At 39.7% G+C, this 17,422-nt stretch overlaps 1 protein-coding gene across 1 annotated transcript in view; it reads left to right on the forward strand.

The window, feature by feature from the left end:
• The window catches only part of USH2A (usherin), a 689,554-nt gene that overhangs the window by 661,340 nt on the left and 10,792 nt on the right, over positions 1–17,422 (forward strand). Inside the window, exons 64-68 of the mRNA XM_041722698.1 lie at positions 3,642–3,848; positions 6,968–7,206; positions 8,007–8,215; positions 13,453–13,629; positions 15,194–15,277. Of these exons, the coding sequence (XP_041578632.1) occupies positions 3,642–3,848; positions 6,968–7,206; positions 8,007–8,215; positions 13,453–13,629; positions 15,194–15,277 (916 nt within the window). The remainder of the gene's footprint in view (positions 1–3,641; positions 3,849–6,967; positions 7,207–8,006; positions 8,216–13,452; positions 13,630–15,193; positions 15,278–17,422) is intronic.

Raw genomic sequence — 17,422 nt, forward strand, 5'->3', positions numbered from 1 at the left:
TAGCTCATGTAAATAGGCTGATCCTGCTTTGCATAAACACGTTGATTTATATGAATGCTATTTTGATCTCAAATTGATTGAATACTAAAAAGAAAGACTAAGAAAAAGAGCACTATATTATGAAGGTCTCCCTTCAAAGACAAAAGACACTAAGTCCTACATACATTCCCAGTTAGTGATGAAGAATTTACAATTGCCTCGTTTTCAGAACAGAACATTTCCAGAAATACAGAGAAACACTATAATACTGACGCTCAAGCATTTTAAAGTACCATAGATTAAATCACATTTTGGAAATAGGACTCGACCCAGTAAAAATTCATCTAACACAGGGGGATGTGGGATGAAGTTTTTATCTCACAACACCAGCTTAATAGTATTCATTATACTCCATCTATATTGAAAGTGAAAGCAAAAATGAATGTTCATAATCTGGGGCCAGACCTGTGCTAAGCACTTTCTATGGATTTTACTTATTTCTTTTTTTTTTTTTCAACATTCCCATACCTGCACTGTTACTGTCTCCTATTGGTGCTCAGTAATTAATTGGCAACTTGCTGAATTTTTATTTTATTACACCTACTTTTTTATTTTCCTCGTTTTCTTTCCCATCCATTGTGACCTCTATTAAAATTCTGTATGCCCTTTATTTAATTAAATAAAGAGGTCATTAGTCTGAGGTGGCTCTAGTGCTTTGAAGGCCTACATAAACAAACCAAAGTCTAAGCTGGTAAATGCTTCAAGATTACAAAAATCAAAACACTAAGAACAACCAATCTTAAATAGCCAATAGGCTTTGAACTATAGCCAACAAATAATTTCCTTTCTTTGCTTCTGCACGTTCCCTATGTAAGGCTCTCCTCTGGTTCCTGTCCGCCAAGTGCTCATAACCACTTCCAGTTTGGTGCTGCCCCATCAGAATTATATTTTTGCTCAAATAAACTCTTAAAATTTTTAATATGCTTCAGTTTATCTCTTAACACCCTAAATCACTAACCAAAGCCCCACTCTTGGCAAAGAACTTGATATTAAAAGTATCCCTTATTTTGCACCCCTTCCCCCAAGAATATTTTCTTTTCAAACTTTGTCATTCTCTTTGTAATAAAAAATGTTCTTCTCTACCTCCTGGAAAGATATTTGCATTAAAGAGATTAGTCTGGATGTCCATCAACAGATGAATGGATAAAGAAATGTAATATATATATATATTTTTTTTTCATCAAATATAATATATATACACATATATTCATCAAGTATATATATATAAAATATGTATCTCTTGATATATATATCTCTTGATATATATATATATTTCTTTTGATATATATTTCTATATATATATCAAAAGAAATCTTGCCATTTGCAGTAACTTGGATGGAACCAGGGTGTATTATGCTAAGTGAAATAAATCAGAGAAAGATGAATACCATATGATTTCGTTCATATATGGAATTTAAGAAAAAACAGATGAACATAGGGGGAGGGAAGGAAAAATAAAATAACATGAAAACAGGGAGGCAAACTATAAGAGAAGCTTAACTCTAGGAAGCAAACCGAGGGTTGCTGGAGGGGGGATGGGGTACTGCGTGACAAGCATTCAGGAGAGTCATGATGTAATGAGCATTGGGTGTTATATGCAACTGATGAATCACTAAATTCTACACCTGAAACTGATCATACATCATATGTGAGCTAAATTAAACTTTAAAATTAAATAATGAAATAAAATAAGACTAGATTGCTTTTATGAGAAGTTTTTTAAAAGATCTTTGCAAATAAATAATAATTACCTAAGTGTAAAAAAAAAAAAAAAGAGGTTGGTCTGTAGCTGACTGATATGAGCTGTCGCTTATCAGCTCTGAAAGCTTTCACCAAAAACCTCCAACCTACTATTCCCATGCCAGGTGACCTTGGCCACTTCAGAGGAGACTGGAAGAGCAGCCCAGTGGCAGTATGGTTTCTATGAAGTGGTTCTCCAATTGCTGAGACAGTGCACTCTCCCTACTTCCCTGTGCCTATGAAAATAACCCCCCCACACACACACACAATGGAGACAACCGGGACCTATGTATCCATCCTCACAGGCTAACTTTACCTACCCCAGAACTGCAGATATTTGTCTATGGACGAGCCATTTCATTTTCATGATCCTTGGTATCTTCCTGCTGTGTCTGGATGACATACAGAATCAAAAGCATGGTTTATATGAAAGAGCAATAATAGAGTTTATTGAAGAGCAGAATTCTCATCTCAGCTCTTGTAACTTCCATCACCAAGAGAGTGACATTTCCGGAGCCTCAATTTTCTCACGGGTAGAGGGGGCTGAGCACACATTCTGCAGCCACCCTACGAAGTTCTGTTGTCAGGACCAAGATAAGACCTGTTAAAGTGTTTTGTAAATTGTAGGGTTTATACAAATGTGCGTGATTATTATGCACCTGGTGAGACAAAGTGTCAGAGCTCTAAAGAGGGCAGGTTCTGCTCTGTAAGGACGTTAGTTGTCTCTTAAAAATGGGGCTTCTGGCAATCCTATCAGCAAGGGGCTGGAGATTTGCATTTGACAGCGATCTGAGAGCAGTTCAACATCAGAAATTTTACTTTTCCAAAGGAAACTACTAAAAAAAAAAAGGGGAGGGGGACATGGAAACACTGATGGAAGTTGGGCCTAACTACTAAAAGTCTCTCCTATATTTATTCTCTGGAAGATATTATTGATGCAAAAGTAAAAGAAGCAAAAACAAAGCTAAGCTTTCACTGTAGAATATTTCACTATAGTCTGTTTCTAAGCATCTCATATTTTAAATGTTCTGCATGCTTTTTAAACCTGGAACGGGTGTACTATAGAATTAAGCAAGTTTTACAGACTTTAAAAGCTCAGGACAAATATATCTATATATAATTTTATACATATAGTAGAAGACAGTGAATGAGAAAGAAAATTTCCTGAAGTTGGATTTGCACAACATGAAAGCTTACTAAGGAATACTCTTACTCCTAAACACGCAGACGGTCTTCTTGTATTGCCATTTAGATCTATCATTCTGATTGATCACTGTGTAGTTGGCTGTTATTGGGCCTAATTTAACCCTATACACTCACACATCCATCTACTCTGTCTATTGTACCTGACATTCTACAAATTACTTACTCATGCAAATGACGACCTAAGGCAACCTTTTAGGATATTCGTGTTTAATTATACAAATGGTTCTTGATAAATAAGATTATATATCCTTCCATATGTTTATCCCCTCCTTGATGAAAGGAAAATTTAATTTTCATGCAGATTTGGTGGGGACGGTGTTTAAGAATTGCTGAGTTTTATGTAGTCTGCAGATCCATTCAGGTTGCAGAAGCTGACAAAATCACTCTACACCCCACACAGAGACAACGAGTTTTTCATTAGGCTTGAACCAGCCTGCTGCATTCTGAAATGAGGGCTCCTCATCAGCCCCCATGTGACCAGGGTTCACATGGTCAAAGGCAAAAAAAGAGGAAGGACCTGCTCTCCTCTGTGATTACAAAGTTGCAAGGTCCAAGTTTATCTCATTCTGTTGTGTTTGGTTGCTTTTGGTTGCCAACGTTTCTTTCAGCCTGAAGTTATCTTGCTTTTAAGTAGTCTTACTGATTTCTCTTTGAAGGTTTGGGCAGTGAATTCAGCAGGAAAAGCCCCCAGTACTTGGGCATGGTGTAGAACTGGGCCTGCCCCCCCAGAAGGTCTCGGAGCACCCAAGTTCCATGCAGTCTCTTCCACCCATGCAGTGGTCAACATCAGCGCCCCTGAGAAGCCCAATGGAATAATCAATATTTACAGGTTGTTCTCCAACACCAGCGGGGTGGAGACAGTGGTGAGTAGCAGAGTACTCTGTGCAAAAATCCAGGACTGGTTTATTCTTTAAAAATAAACTACAAAAAAAAAATAATAAAAATTAAAAAAATAAACTACAGTGCCCTGGCCTTTTCTTCTATTTATCCATGATGAACTTAGTACAAAGTTCCATCTGAGAGAAATTGTGTTAGGAAACATACAGAAAACATGTAAATATTCAGGGAAAGAAGTCTAGAGGTGTCAAAGACTCCACAAACATATGGAACCTAAGACTTTAGCAACAATTAATTTAATTCAAAAAAGCACATCAAGTAATGGCATACAGTAAAGGATTGACATGAGGCCATTGTCAGTGGTGTAAATGTTAATATGAGAAAGAAAAAATGGAGCAAAGACTATCCTCAGAATCCCTGTTTTGGCATGAGCAAATCTCTAATGACACATTAAAAACTCAGTCTTTCTTTTGGTGACTTCAAGAAAGTTCCAGCACCTTGAGCGAGCGCAGAAGGGCTTGGCCAGCACAACTCTTGCTCTGCTGTTTGTGTGTTGGCACATTTGGGGCACACGAGAGAAACACAATGGACAGTTTAGAGAAATCATCTTTCATGCTGAGTTTTAGTGAAGCCACCTGCTAAAGTGACCCTAATAACTACACCAGTTCCTACATTATTTAGACATAGAGCCTGAGAGCCAGTGGGGTGAAGCCTCTTCTTTGTGGTACAGTATGTACCATTCTCACATTCTCGGGAGTAAGTGTAGGTTACAACACTTTATTCACAAAAAAACCTTATGGAGAAGTAAGATCCTACTCTGACATTATAAATTATTTAGACCAATTTAGGGAACAGTTTGGGTAAGTGTGGAGAAATCCTTTGAGGCCAGAGTTCCAGGTATCAAAACACAATTTCAAAAGACAATTTGCAAGGAAAGAGTTCTCATATTGAATGTTAAAGGGATATTAGCATATTTCTACAGGGCTTTGTATTCAATAAATATAGATGATGTAAATACAATCAACCCTTGATTATCCACGGTTATAAGATGATAATATTAATAAACTAAAATAATTTATATTTGGAGTGCATTGTATGCATTTTTTAAAATAGCAGATAACTCTTAATTATATGTTGCTTATGTGAGTATAAAAATTTATTTTCCAGTTTCTGAACTCTTTAGTTACAGAGTTCTTAATAAAATCCCAATGAGATTTTTAAAAATGCTCTAAATAAGCCAAAAAGTTTATAATACAACAAAGATGGTTGAGAAAAAGACTATGTTTCATATACACCAATACCCTCAGGGGAAGAGTTGGACTCTCCAGCTGTTAAATATTAAACATAAATTATTTAAAAAATAACATATACCAATATATAGGATATATATTTCAAGCTCTTAAATACTTACTCTAACATGGATTTGAGGGGGTTTTTTGGCCCAAGAGACACATGCAGGTAACAATGGACCTTCATGAATATTGAGAAATGTAATTCAAATATAGATTTTGTTTTTTGAAAAGGCATTATTCTAAGGGTCATAGAATTTAATCAGTATTTTGTGTGTTTCTGTTGGTGGAAATGTAAACTGGTGCAGCCACTCTAGAAAACAGTATGGAGGTTCCTCAAAAAGTTAAAAATAGAGCTACCCTAGGATCCAGCAATTGCATTACTAGGTATTTACCCAAAGGATACAAAAAAACTAATTTGAAGGGACACATGCAGCCCAATATTTATAACAGCATTATCTATAATAGCTAAATTATGGAAAGAAGAACATCTGAGTGGCTCAGTAGTTAAGTATCTGCCTTTAGCTCAGAGCATGATCCCGGGGTCCTGGGATTGAGTCCCACATCGGGCTCCCTGCAGGTAGCCTGCTTCTCCCTCTGCCTATATCTCTCCCTCTCTGTCTGTGTCTCTTGTGAATAAATAAATAAAATTTAAAAAAAATTATAGAAAGAGCTCAAGAGTCCATCTACTGATTAATGGATAAAGAAGACGTAATACATATGTGTGTTTGTGTATATATATATACATATATATACACACAAATATATACAATGGAATTGATTCAGCCATAAAAAAGAATGAAATTTTGCCATTGGCAATGACATGGATAGACCTAGAGAGTACTATGCCAAGTGGAATAAGTCAGTCAGAGAAAGACAAATACCATATGATTTCACTCATATGTGGAATTTAAGAAACATTAGAGAAAGAAGGAGAGGCAAACCAAGAAACAGACTCTTAATTATAAATTTTATTTGTTTATTTGAGAGAGAGAGAAAGCAAGCCTGAGCAGGGGAAGCGGCAGAGGGAGAGAGACAAGCAGACTCCCTGCCGAGAGGGAGCTTGATGTGGGGCTTGATCCCAGGACCCCGGGATCATGACCTGAGCTGAAGGCAGACACTTAACCAACTGAGCCACCTGGGTGCCTCCAGACTCTTAGTGATAGAGAACAAACTCCTAGAGAGGAAGTGGATGGGAGGATGGATTAAATAGGTGATGGGGATCAAGGGGTGCACTTCCTATGATGAGCACCAGGCATTGTATGGAGGTGGTGAATCACTAAATGGTACACCTGAAACTAATGTGACACTGTCTGTTAACTAACTGGAATTTAAATAAAAATTGTAAAGTATATATATTTTGCTGGGTGTCTGACTTGATCAAGTTTTGGCTCAAGTCATGATCTCAGGATCGTGAGGTCAAGCCCTGCCTAAGGCTCTGTGCGCTGTGTGGAGTCTGCTTGAGATTCTGTCTCCCTCTTGCTCTCCCTCTGCCCCTCTTTCTTATGCACTCTCTCTGTCTCAAATAAATCTTTAAAAAATATATTCATATTGCCTGTTTTATGCCATATTCTAATATCTATGGGGATAAACAATATTGTGCCTTATGATTTCTATCCTGTTACCTCAGACACCTAACTATAATGTCATTACATTTTTTTTGCACAATTAAGTTATGCCTCACCAAGCAGATTGTCAATTCCTTGAGGGTAAATGCTATACTAAATGCTCTGGTGCCTCTCCCAGGGGATGGAGCATGGCATTCCCTTTATAAGAGGTGGGATACATGACGAACATTTATGGGTTGTCTGTGAGCTGGGACCCTGCCTCACGTAGTGTTTTCTGTCTTCCTACAGCTGTCTGAAGGCACGGCTACCCAGCAGACTCTTCACGGCCTACAGCCCTTCACCATGTACTCCATTGGGGTGGAAGCCTGCACTTGCTTCAATTGTTGCAGCAAAGGGCCAGCGGCAGAGCTGAGAACTCATCCAGCTCCACCCTCGGGACTGTCCTCTCCCCAAATCCAGATGCTGTCCTCAAGGACAGCTTCCTTCCAGTGGAGCCCACCCCTGTTGCCCAATGGTGTCATTCAAAGGTAGTGGGCCAGACAAAAGGACGAACAAGCCAAAATAAGACATGCGCACAGACTTGTAGCTACCCAGCACTAAGGAAGACTTGTTTCTTGAACAAATACCTATGGCAAAATAGACAAGTAAATTGATTTGAGCTGTAATGTTCCCTATAAAGTGCTTAAATCATAAAATCAACTAAATAGAAAAGTGAACAACCAAATTGCCCTTAAATAGGAAAAATGGTGCAATGTGTTTGCATTCATTGAAAGAATAGACTCCTCCTCGTGGTTCCCTGGAATTATTCATTCTATAGGCCTCAGCTGGAACATAGGAAGCAACTGTGGTTAAATCAGAATTTCCTTGATCTAATTTAAAATGTAACAAACTACTATTTGGAAAAACAAAGAAGGTATTTCACTCAAAATAATCTGGACAAAAAGATACTGTTTTGTTTTGTTCTTTGTTGGTTGATTGGTTTTTATTCACTTGTTTTAACAAAAAAAGATATTCTTTATTTTCAACAGAGGAGAAAAAGTTTATCACTCTTCTCTGAAAAGAGAGAAATCTCTTCTCTACTAATAAGAATTGCTAGTTGCTGGCCAGACAGCAACATACGTACACATGTGACTTCTCTTCCCACTTCTCTGGTTACATCTCCTGCTCACTTTGAATGACGTTAAATAAAGTGTTTCTGAGAGCAGTTTCACACAAATGGAAGTCATAAAGAGCTTGTGGTTCCATGAACACCAAATGTCTCCTCACAGAATATACTCCATTTTAAAAGAAGGTTAAACTAATCTTACTGCCTGCTTTCTCCTTCTAGCTATGAGCTTCAACTCTACATGGCTTGCCCTCCCGATTTAGCAGCTCCATGTGCTCCCAGCCAAGCGGAGACAAAGTACTCGGGGCTGGGGCAGACAGCCAGCCTAGAGGGCCTCCAGCCCTACACCACCTACAAACTGAGAGTGCTGGCCCACAACGAGGTGGGCAGCACGGCCTCTGAATGGATCAGCTTCACCACCCAAAGAGAATGTGAGTAGAAGTGGTGGCCACCATCAGCCAGAGAGGTAGGCGGGCAACCAGGGGCCCCTCGTTATGAAAAGTAGGGAAATAGACTTTTTGAAGGGATCGAGCAAGTATTCAGCTGCACTGAGTGCTACTGAGACATCAAGGAAGATGACTATTGGGAAAAAAATGCCTATTGGGTTTAATAATATGGAGGTTAAGAGGAATTGAGGAAGATATTTCATGTAGCAATGGGGGTGAAAACCAATTTAGTGGAAATTAAACAATCCATGGGTAGGATGAACATAGACAAACATTTGAGACTTGAGATGATTTCTTTTTTCTTCTTTCTTTCTTTTCTTCTTTCTTTCTTTCTTTCATTCATTCATTCATTCATTCATTCACCACTCCCTTTCTTTTCAAATTACATGGCATGGCATAATCCAGAAAGCATTGAGATACAGCACTGTCAAGAAAAGCAGAAGAACAATTAACTAATTAATTGGGGCCTCCTCCGATCTCTATAAAATAACTTCTTTGCAGAATTTATAAGGTAGATATGTCTATTGTTTAAAAATGACAAATACAAAAACAGGGTGCCTGGCTGGCTCGGTCAGAAGAACATTGGCTCCTGATCTCCGGGTCATGAGTTCAAGCCCATGTTGGGTGTAGAGATGACTTAAATAAATAAACTTTTAAAAATAACAAATATAAAAAGTATTAAGAATAAAATTAGTACTTACAGTCAGAACCAGCTACATCATTTGCAGGGCCCAATGGAAAATAAAGCTACAGGGCCCCTTATTTATAAATCATTAAGAATTTCAAGACAGTAGAACATCAAACTTAAGTTCATGACTCTTTTATGTGAGGGGCCCTGTGCAGCTAGCTCTGCAATTCACACACCCGTAAAGCCAGTCCTGCTTATAATCCCGCCACCCAGAGGCAATCACATTAGTATTTTGCCATAATTTATTCCTTTGATCCTTTTCTCATGCAGTTTCTATTATGTGGCTGAGATCATACTCTAATGAAAATTTCATAGTCTGCTTTTTATACTTGATGTGTGATTTTATTTGCATTTCCCATGACATTAAAAAGGCTTTAGCCACCACGTTGAATGGCTATATAATTTTCATTCAATGAATTGGTTGGGCATTTTAGTTGTTCTAATACTTTTCTTTATAAATATGGTGAGAAATTTCTTTGGGAACCGGTCTTTGAATGTCTGATTATCTTCAAATTAAATTTCAACAATGGAATTTACTACATCAAGTATTTTAATATTTTAAGGCTTTGAATACTTATTGCAAGTTGGCTTCCCAGCCACATCATATCAAATCATAATCTCATCTTCAGTATTTGGCATTGGCATTTTTTAAAGTAAAAGTTATACATTCATGAACGTCCAGTGCCTCAAACAAAGATCTTCATGTGACTGAGCAACATGGAAGGATGTTAGCAACAGGTCAGTCTTAGAGAGGACTTGCTTGTTCCTCGCACTGTTCAAGGATTTTACAAATAATTCTCATCACAAGCCGATGAAGTAAGGGCGATTGTCCAAATGTACAGAAGAGAAAAATGAAGTGGGACTGGGGACCAGACACTACAATTCCAAGATACTGTTCACATAGACCAGAATCCAAATGGAGGCTCTGGGAACTGGATCATGAAGCCTCCCCAAACCAAAGCCAGAGCTGAAGTCACCTCCCAGTATCCACCCCTCGGAAGTGGAACTATTACTGTAAATTCATGACCACCCAGCTCAGCAGCACCCTCAGTACCACCATGTTACACTGGAATAAAGATTTCAGACCTTCCCCACCCTCCTCAGGCTTCCCAGAGCCTCCCACCCTCCCCCCAAACATGCCCATCTCCTCACTCGCCCTTCCCTACATTCTCTGCAGAACTCCTTGCCTCTGAATTCACCAGGGTCAGAGAAGTCAGCAGTCAGTAGTTTGCCCCCTTCCCACCCCAGACCTCTGTGCCCACCTGCAATGGGTTTTATTTCCTCCTGCAACGAGGAAGGGTAGTTCTTGTACCTGAAACAATCCCACCTCTTGTGCCTTGAATAGCAAGCACCCTCTTGGCTGCTGACCATCCTCCTCTCTGCAGCCTTCAGTGGACCCGGGTTAGAGTCCAGGTGGTTTCTCTCTAACCTGTCCCCTCTGTTCACTGCCACACTCCTCCCTTCACAGCAGAACTTATCTGAAGAACCCTCTTCATGTGCTTGGCCCATTGTCTTTCTCCCCATTTACCCTTTAACTTCCATGGGACTGATTTCCACCCCATCCTGCATGAAAATCTCTTCCTAAGTTTGCCCTTGGCCCCCAGAGGGACGATCCAGGGGGCATTTTTTCACCCTTCTTGGCTTCTCAGAAACATTGAAGGCAGTGGAACCCTCAGTCTTTTTTTAAAAAGCAGTTCCCCTAAAGGGAAGGAAAAAATAAGATGAAAACAAAGAGACAGGCAAACCATGAGACCCTTAACTCTAGGAAACAAACTGAGGGTTGCTGGAGGTTGGGGGATGGGGTAACTGGGTGATGGGCATTCAGGAGACATGTGATGGGATGAGCATTGGGGTTACATGTAACTGGCGAATCACTAAATTCTACCCCTAAAACTAAATTGAATTTAAATAAAAAACTAAAAAGCAGTCCCCCTGGTTTTCCTAAGTGTCCCCTGGTCTCCCTTCTGCCTCTGGATACTCAGTTTGAGTCAATTTGTTGTTGACCTTACACCAACCTGGCTCTTCCTGTTCAGCCCCAGCCTTCCCCGCCCCCCCCCCCACCCCCTTTCCCTCCTCTCACTTTCCCTCTTCGGGAGTTAGTTCATCTATGCCAAGGCTTCAGCTCCAAAGGCTGACTTCCAGATGCTCACCTGCTACCCGAGTCCTCCACTCTGGAACCCAGACCCCACACCCACACCCCACTTCCTCACTTCTGCCCAGATGTGACAGCCCCAGACACAGCTGGCATCTTTCCTCCTCACCTGCTCCACCTGCAGTCCTCACTTTCTCCATTTTGCCTCCAACCTGGGCAGCGTGTCTAGACACCCAACATGTGTTGTTTAACGAGTGAGTGAACGCACCCAAAACTTTTCACGTTTAGTGCTGGCATTCTTTGTCACTCATGCCATGATCCAGGCAAAGTGTGCAGATTCTCAATGTCTACTGTCTAATTGTAACCGGGGAGCAGGGTTGCAAGGGCATCTGGCTCCGGGGGTCCCAAACAGATCAGGATCAGCCACTCACCCTGCAGACAAAACCCAGAGGCAGAGAGCTGAGTGGTGGTGACACAAGAAAGGAATTCATTTCAGTGAGGCCAGTATCAGGAAGATAGCAGACTACCTTCTGGAAGCCTGTCTCCAAAATGCTGAAAACAATTCTAGGTTTCTATGAGGAAAATGTGGGACTGAGGTTATAACAAACAACATGGGCTTTACGGTTGGCAGGTATGGGTTCAGATCCTTGGTCTCCTAACCAGCAACAGTTATTAAGCAAGTTACTTGGCTTCTCTGAACCTGAAGAATTAGGAACGAATTCTTGCAGGATTGTTTTGAAGATTAAATGAGATTTTTTTTTAATTTTTATTTATTTATGATAGTCACAGAGAGAGAGAGAGAGAGAGGCAGAGACATAGGCAGAGGGAGAAGCAGGCTCCATGCACCAGGAGCCCGACGTGAGATTCGATCCCGGGTCTCCAGGATCGCGCCCTGGGCCAAAGGCAGGCGCTAAACCGCTGTGCCACCCAGGGATCCTGAAGATTAAATGAGATTAAACACACCAAGTGCAAAAGGCATCGTCACTGTTCCCATTTTCTCAGTCTCCAAATCCATTTTTCTCGCTGATTTTGATTGTTTAACCAATCTTTCCTCTAGAAGATCTCCATGTCCTACAGGACAAATAAAGCTCCAGTCTTTCTACTTCCATACTATTTACAAGCCTCCTCTTTATTTGCACTGTTATGATGCAGGGGAGGCCTGGAAATCTGAATTAAGTAACAGGGGGAAATCACAAACAAATACAACAGTATATTCCATTGTGATATTAGGCAAAATTTGAGTTGGAAAAACAGATATTTAAAGAGGGTCTTATAGCTCTTGTTTTAGTATTTGCAGAAATATTTTCTTATGGCTTTTTAAAAATGTCTTATTTTGAAAGATAAGAAGCAAGGTTGTCCTGTGCTTAAATTCTGGGATCACCAAAATATAATTATTCCTTATTTGGCTATATTTCCCAACATCAGCAACAGATGGGTTTAATTTCTAAAGAAAAAAGGATATCCAATTTATTTCTACCACTCCCTTTTTTCTTTCCTTAAAAGCCAATTTAGTATATAGATGGATCTTAATGCTGCTACAAATGTATTGATTATTTTGGAGAAAACAAGATCTCATGAAATAAATCTCTTCTGACTTGACAAGATGATATGGTAACCCTTCATTTGTTTCTGCAAAAATTATTCATTTAAAAGATGAGACTCAGTTAAGGACTGTTTTTCTTTTGTTTTAGTAGGAAGCTGAAAAATGGAAAGAGAACATGCCTGTAAAATGCACACCAAGTCGCTTCTGTATCTGATATAATACTTAGGAGACCTGAACTTGATTATATACTAATGTACTATGCTATTGATTGATTAGTCAGGGCAATGAATTATTATAGTCGAATTGCTATTTGCAAGGCTTTTTAACTATCTTAGAAAACAAACTAACGATTCAAGAAAAAGCTTTAAAAATAAATGGGTGCCAAAAAGACATAATTCACCATCTAAACAGTTTCGTTTGGCAAAAAAAAATATATTAACTTCATCTAGTCCTTGGGGCTTTGTAGCAATAAATATTGATTCGATATGAGAAATAGCAATCTACTGTAGTTAATAGTGTTAAGGATACTTTACCCATTAAAAGAGGGAAAATGCAACAAAATATGAGCTCCAGGGTTATGTTGGTAAGCACAACCATTGTATGCTAATAGTTTTATTTCATAAAACACTGCTCTCCATTGATTTTTTTGTGTGTGTGGGGGGGTGGGCAGGAAGCAGGTGCAACGCTGCTGAGAAAGCATTTCACAGGTTCCCATTGGTTTTATTTCCACTCCCCCATGCCAGTTTTTTTTTTTTCTTCAGAATACTAAGGAAAATAGGAAGGGCTCCAGCAATGCTAGTTTAGGGGTTGGGGAGCATGTTTAAAAAAAATAAAAGACATACATACACATTCATACTCTGAAGTAACCATTTTTAAAACATACAACTTTCTCCCAACAGTGCCCCAATACCGAGCCCCATTCTTGGTGGACAGCAATTTGTCTCTGGTGCGTGTAGACTGGAGTGGCTCTTTCCTTCTGAACGGCCCGCTGAAGGAGTTTGTGGTGATGGATGGAGGCCAGCGTGTGTACAGTGGCTTCGACACCACCCTCTACATACCCAGGACGGCAGACAAAAGTTAGTTTCTGACCCCCATTTCATAGTCGGGAACTCTGGGTCCCCGTCTGATATTCCATCTGAAAGGTGGCCAGCAGGTGTTCACCATTAAAATGTCTTGGTGTAAGTGGCTACTTCTTGTGGAAAAGTTGCAGCTCTCAGTAAATAAGATTTCCCTTCCCATTTGCAGCTTGATGAGTTGCCATTAGGACACAGATGGAGGGAGAATGCTGCTCTCTGTGCCTTGAGGGTCCCCATGAAGCAACAAGAATGCAGGGCACCATAAGAGAAATAGCACTCACGAAGTGTCAAGGAGTATCCTGAAATCATGCACTTTCAGGGAATTCAGATATTTTCTTGATGCATCCATGGCCTCCAAATGGAGACTGAACAGTCAATGAGCATCTCCAACTCTACAGGGTCCTGAGTGAGGGTTTTCCTTAATGGACCTCAGTATCCATTCCTCAAACAACAGTCCTTTGCCTTCGAAAACCGAACTCTTTCTCCCTGTTTTATTACATGTTCTTCTGTTTGTCTGTTTTTTTAAACTGAAATGAGAAAAAGCTTTACAAGGTACTAAGTTGTTTTTTTTTTTAAGAATTTATTTATTTTTGTGTGAGAGAGCACGAGCAGTGGGCAGAGGGAGAGAGCGTATCTCAAGCTGACTTCATGCTGAGCATGGAGCCCTACGTAGGGCTTCATCTCAGGACCCCGAAATCATGACATGAAGCAAAACCAAGAATCTAGTGCTTAACCAACTGAGCAACCGGGTGCCACCGTATTAAGTATTTTCTAATGACTAGTGTGGCCACGGGACCCATAGGTGTGAAGGCATGTTAAGCACTCTGGACTTATAAAGTGAAGTCATTAGTGGACTTCTTCTTTTTTTTTTTTTTTAATTTCCTTGAAAAGAATATTTATTTTGGTTAAAAGTGCAGATTAGCAGTGAGTGCCAGCATTGCACTTATAGTATTTGAAGTTTATCAATGGCATTTTTATAATTCGGCTACACATTTCCATGTTCACAGTTCTCAGTCACCTCAGCAGCCAATGTGATGAGCAGATGGCCCCGTGGTCGGGAGATCTGGGTTCTATTCATGGGCAGGCCTCTGACCATCTGTGTGGCCGAACAAGAGTTCTTCCTGCAGGTTCCCAGCTATTGAAATAAGTAGTTAGAACATTTGATTTCCAAGACCCTGTTTGAGCTCTCCTGCTTAGAAAGAAACTTTGGGTCACATAGTGTAAAGTGCACCTGTACCTTTTGGAAGGAGCGGGTTTAGACCATGACAGAACAAGATACACTGTGTATTATCCTTTTCTAATACATTTTTTTTCTTTTTTGGCCTATAAGCCCTCAGCTTCTTTAGTTCTTTTACTTATAGATATATACAATTATTACACTAATGATAGCTATTTTTTCTTCATAATTTTAATGTTAGAAATAAGTTTGCATATTAGATAAAAACCTCACAATTTGTGCTGGAAAACTGTTTTCAGGCTTTTCCACGCTGTGACACATTGCTCTTCTAGAAGTCTACTCGGTCTTTGTAGGTGTTGAGTGACTGAGTCATGTACTTTCTTCCAGCCTTCTTTTTCCAGATCATCTGCACCACAGATGAAGGAAGCGTTAAGACACCCGTGGTCCAATATGATACCTCTACAGGATTTGGTAAACACTTAACTCATATTATATGTAGTATAGAATCTGTTTATTTTTCTAAAGAAGCAAGTGTGTTTGCTTACACATCTCTGCGCTCATGTACTATAGACTATATGGGAGGAACTGTGTTAAATATAAGATTTTTTTTAGACATTCCCATGCCTCATTACATTAGGCAAGGAATTAGGACATGTGGTACCAAATCACTGAATCATAGACACAGAGAGATAAGGCTAAACTCTCTCCTACCCACAATTCTGTCAGTAAAAAGCTAAACAACTTTGTTTACCAAAAAAGTGATTTATAGAGGAAGTCAGAGAAAAGAGATCAGAGGAAGAGAAAAAATGCTGTAATGCCAATTTATGTGGATCATAGAGATAATATTACAGATCCAGAGCCTAAAATGGTGAATTGGGGAGATGTCTCTCTTGTATTCTCTGTAAAAGATTATGACTGATTGTTATTACCAAGTAATTCAGCTGAAAAGATGAAATTGTAATTTTTATGGAGCATCTTTTAAATTGAGTTCTATGTACAATCTTTGGATCCAACATGTGTAATACTTTACAATTTTAAAGGGCAAGTTAGAGAAACACCAGATCTTTTCCATTAGAACAGAATTGGGACTGATACCCTATTTTAGATGCCAGGAACCAATGTTCTATCAAATTAGTATGCATGTATCGTTAGGGGTTCTTTTTTAAATACAAATGTCCAAATATTCTGAAACACAGGTAAACATATATATATATATATATATATATATATATATATATATATATATTTATCAAGGATAATTTCAATCACTAAATATATATATATAAGTATTATTCTAGGATTCCAGACTTTACGTGTCTGGATGCCATGTACAATTTTTTTTTTTTTTTTTTTTTACAATACTTAACACAATTCCCTCCACAGAGTCTATCTCATTTCGTTTCATAGCAGCTGTGGGACAGAGTAGACTTTACCTGGTGTTCTTTTAGCAACTCCAGTGTTTCCACGAGTGGGCCAACAGGTCTGAGGGACATCAGAACTTACCCAAAATGCTCATTACTAAGATGAGAATTTGAATGTGGTTTCTCTGCTAACTCCTGGCCCCATATTTTTTCATGAGCAGTGGTTCTCAAATTTAAGCATGCCTAAGAATCATCTCAGTGTGCTTGTTATATGGTCCCCCAGGTCCCTGGAGGACATCAAGAATCAGTAGGGCACAGCAATCTGCTCTTTCAACAAGCCCTGCCTATAACATTGTGTGTTGACTCTAATCAGATTTTAAAAATTGGAAAGTAAATAAGAATAAACAAGCCCTGCCCAGTGATTCTGACTCAGGGAACCAGGATCACAAATTGAGTAAAACTGCATCACCTAGACCGAGCCATCTCCAGATCCGGCCAGTCCAGTCTCTGGGGTCAGGGGGATGTACATCTTCCCTGAGGCAGGCAATTCACTGGGAGGGATCTCCTTGGACACCACTTGGGTTTTTCTTTGAAGTAAAGGCTCAGCTACTAGAGTTTCCTATCCTGACCCTGAAACTCCCATTTAATGAGTGGAGTCCCTCCCTTAAAATCAAAGGGACTTTGAAAAGAAAAACAAGAAGGGATAAAGACACACCACCCTGATTTTAAGATCTCCATCCATAATAGAGGGGAAGTCTGTATTCGGTTCCTGAATACAGAGTGAGGTTCCCATTGAGGAGAGAAGGAACACTGAGGACAGTGAGAAGTTATGAAAGATTCCAAGATGGATTGTCCTACTAATATCCATAGTCAGTTTTAATTTTATGATGTAACTTTTCAAATGTTCCTGTTCCCTTGCCTGAGGCAGCCTTGGAGCAAGCACATAAGTCTGGCGATCCTCATTTCCCTCCTCCTGTTCCAAGGGCTGTTTTCTTTCTGCGGCTTCCCTCAGGCAGCCTGCCTTACGTTCCCTTGTGTCCTCCCAAGCAAGGGGCCCACTGGGTCCATCAGATCTGTTTCTGGGGTTATAGCCCTATGCCACGCAGAGGAAATTCAGCTCTTCCAGCAAATAACCAAGGATGTTGGGTGTTTTCATTCAAACAACACGGCATCGATTCCTAATTAGGGGAATTCCCACCTGCTGGAACTCGGCAGAGCTTTGACTCTGACTCTCTACTGTAGAAATGGGGAAGCA

The sequence above is a fragment of the Vulpes lagopus genome, chromosome 11 (assembly GCF_018345385.1).
Source record: "Vulpes lagopus strain Blue_001 chromosome 11, ASM1834538v1, whole genome shotgun sequence".
Taxonomy (NCBI): domain Eukaryota; kingdom Metazoa; phylum Chordata; class Mammalia; order Carnivora; family Canidae; genus Vulpes; species Vulpes lagopus.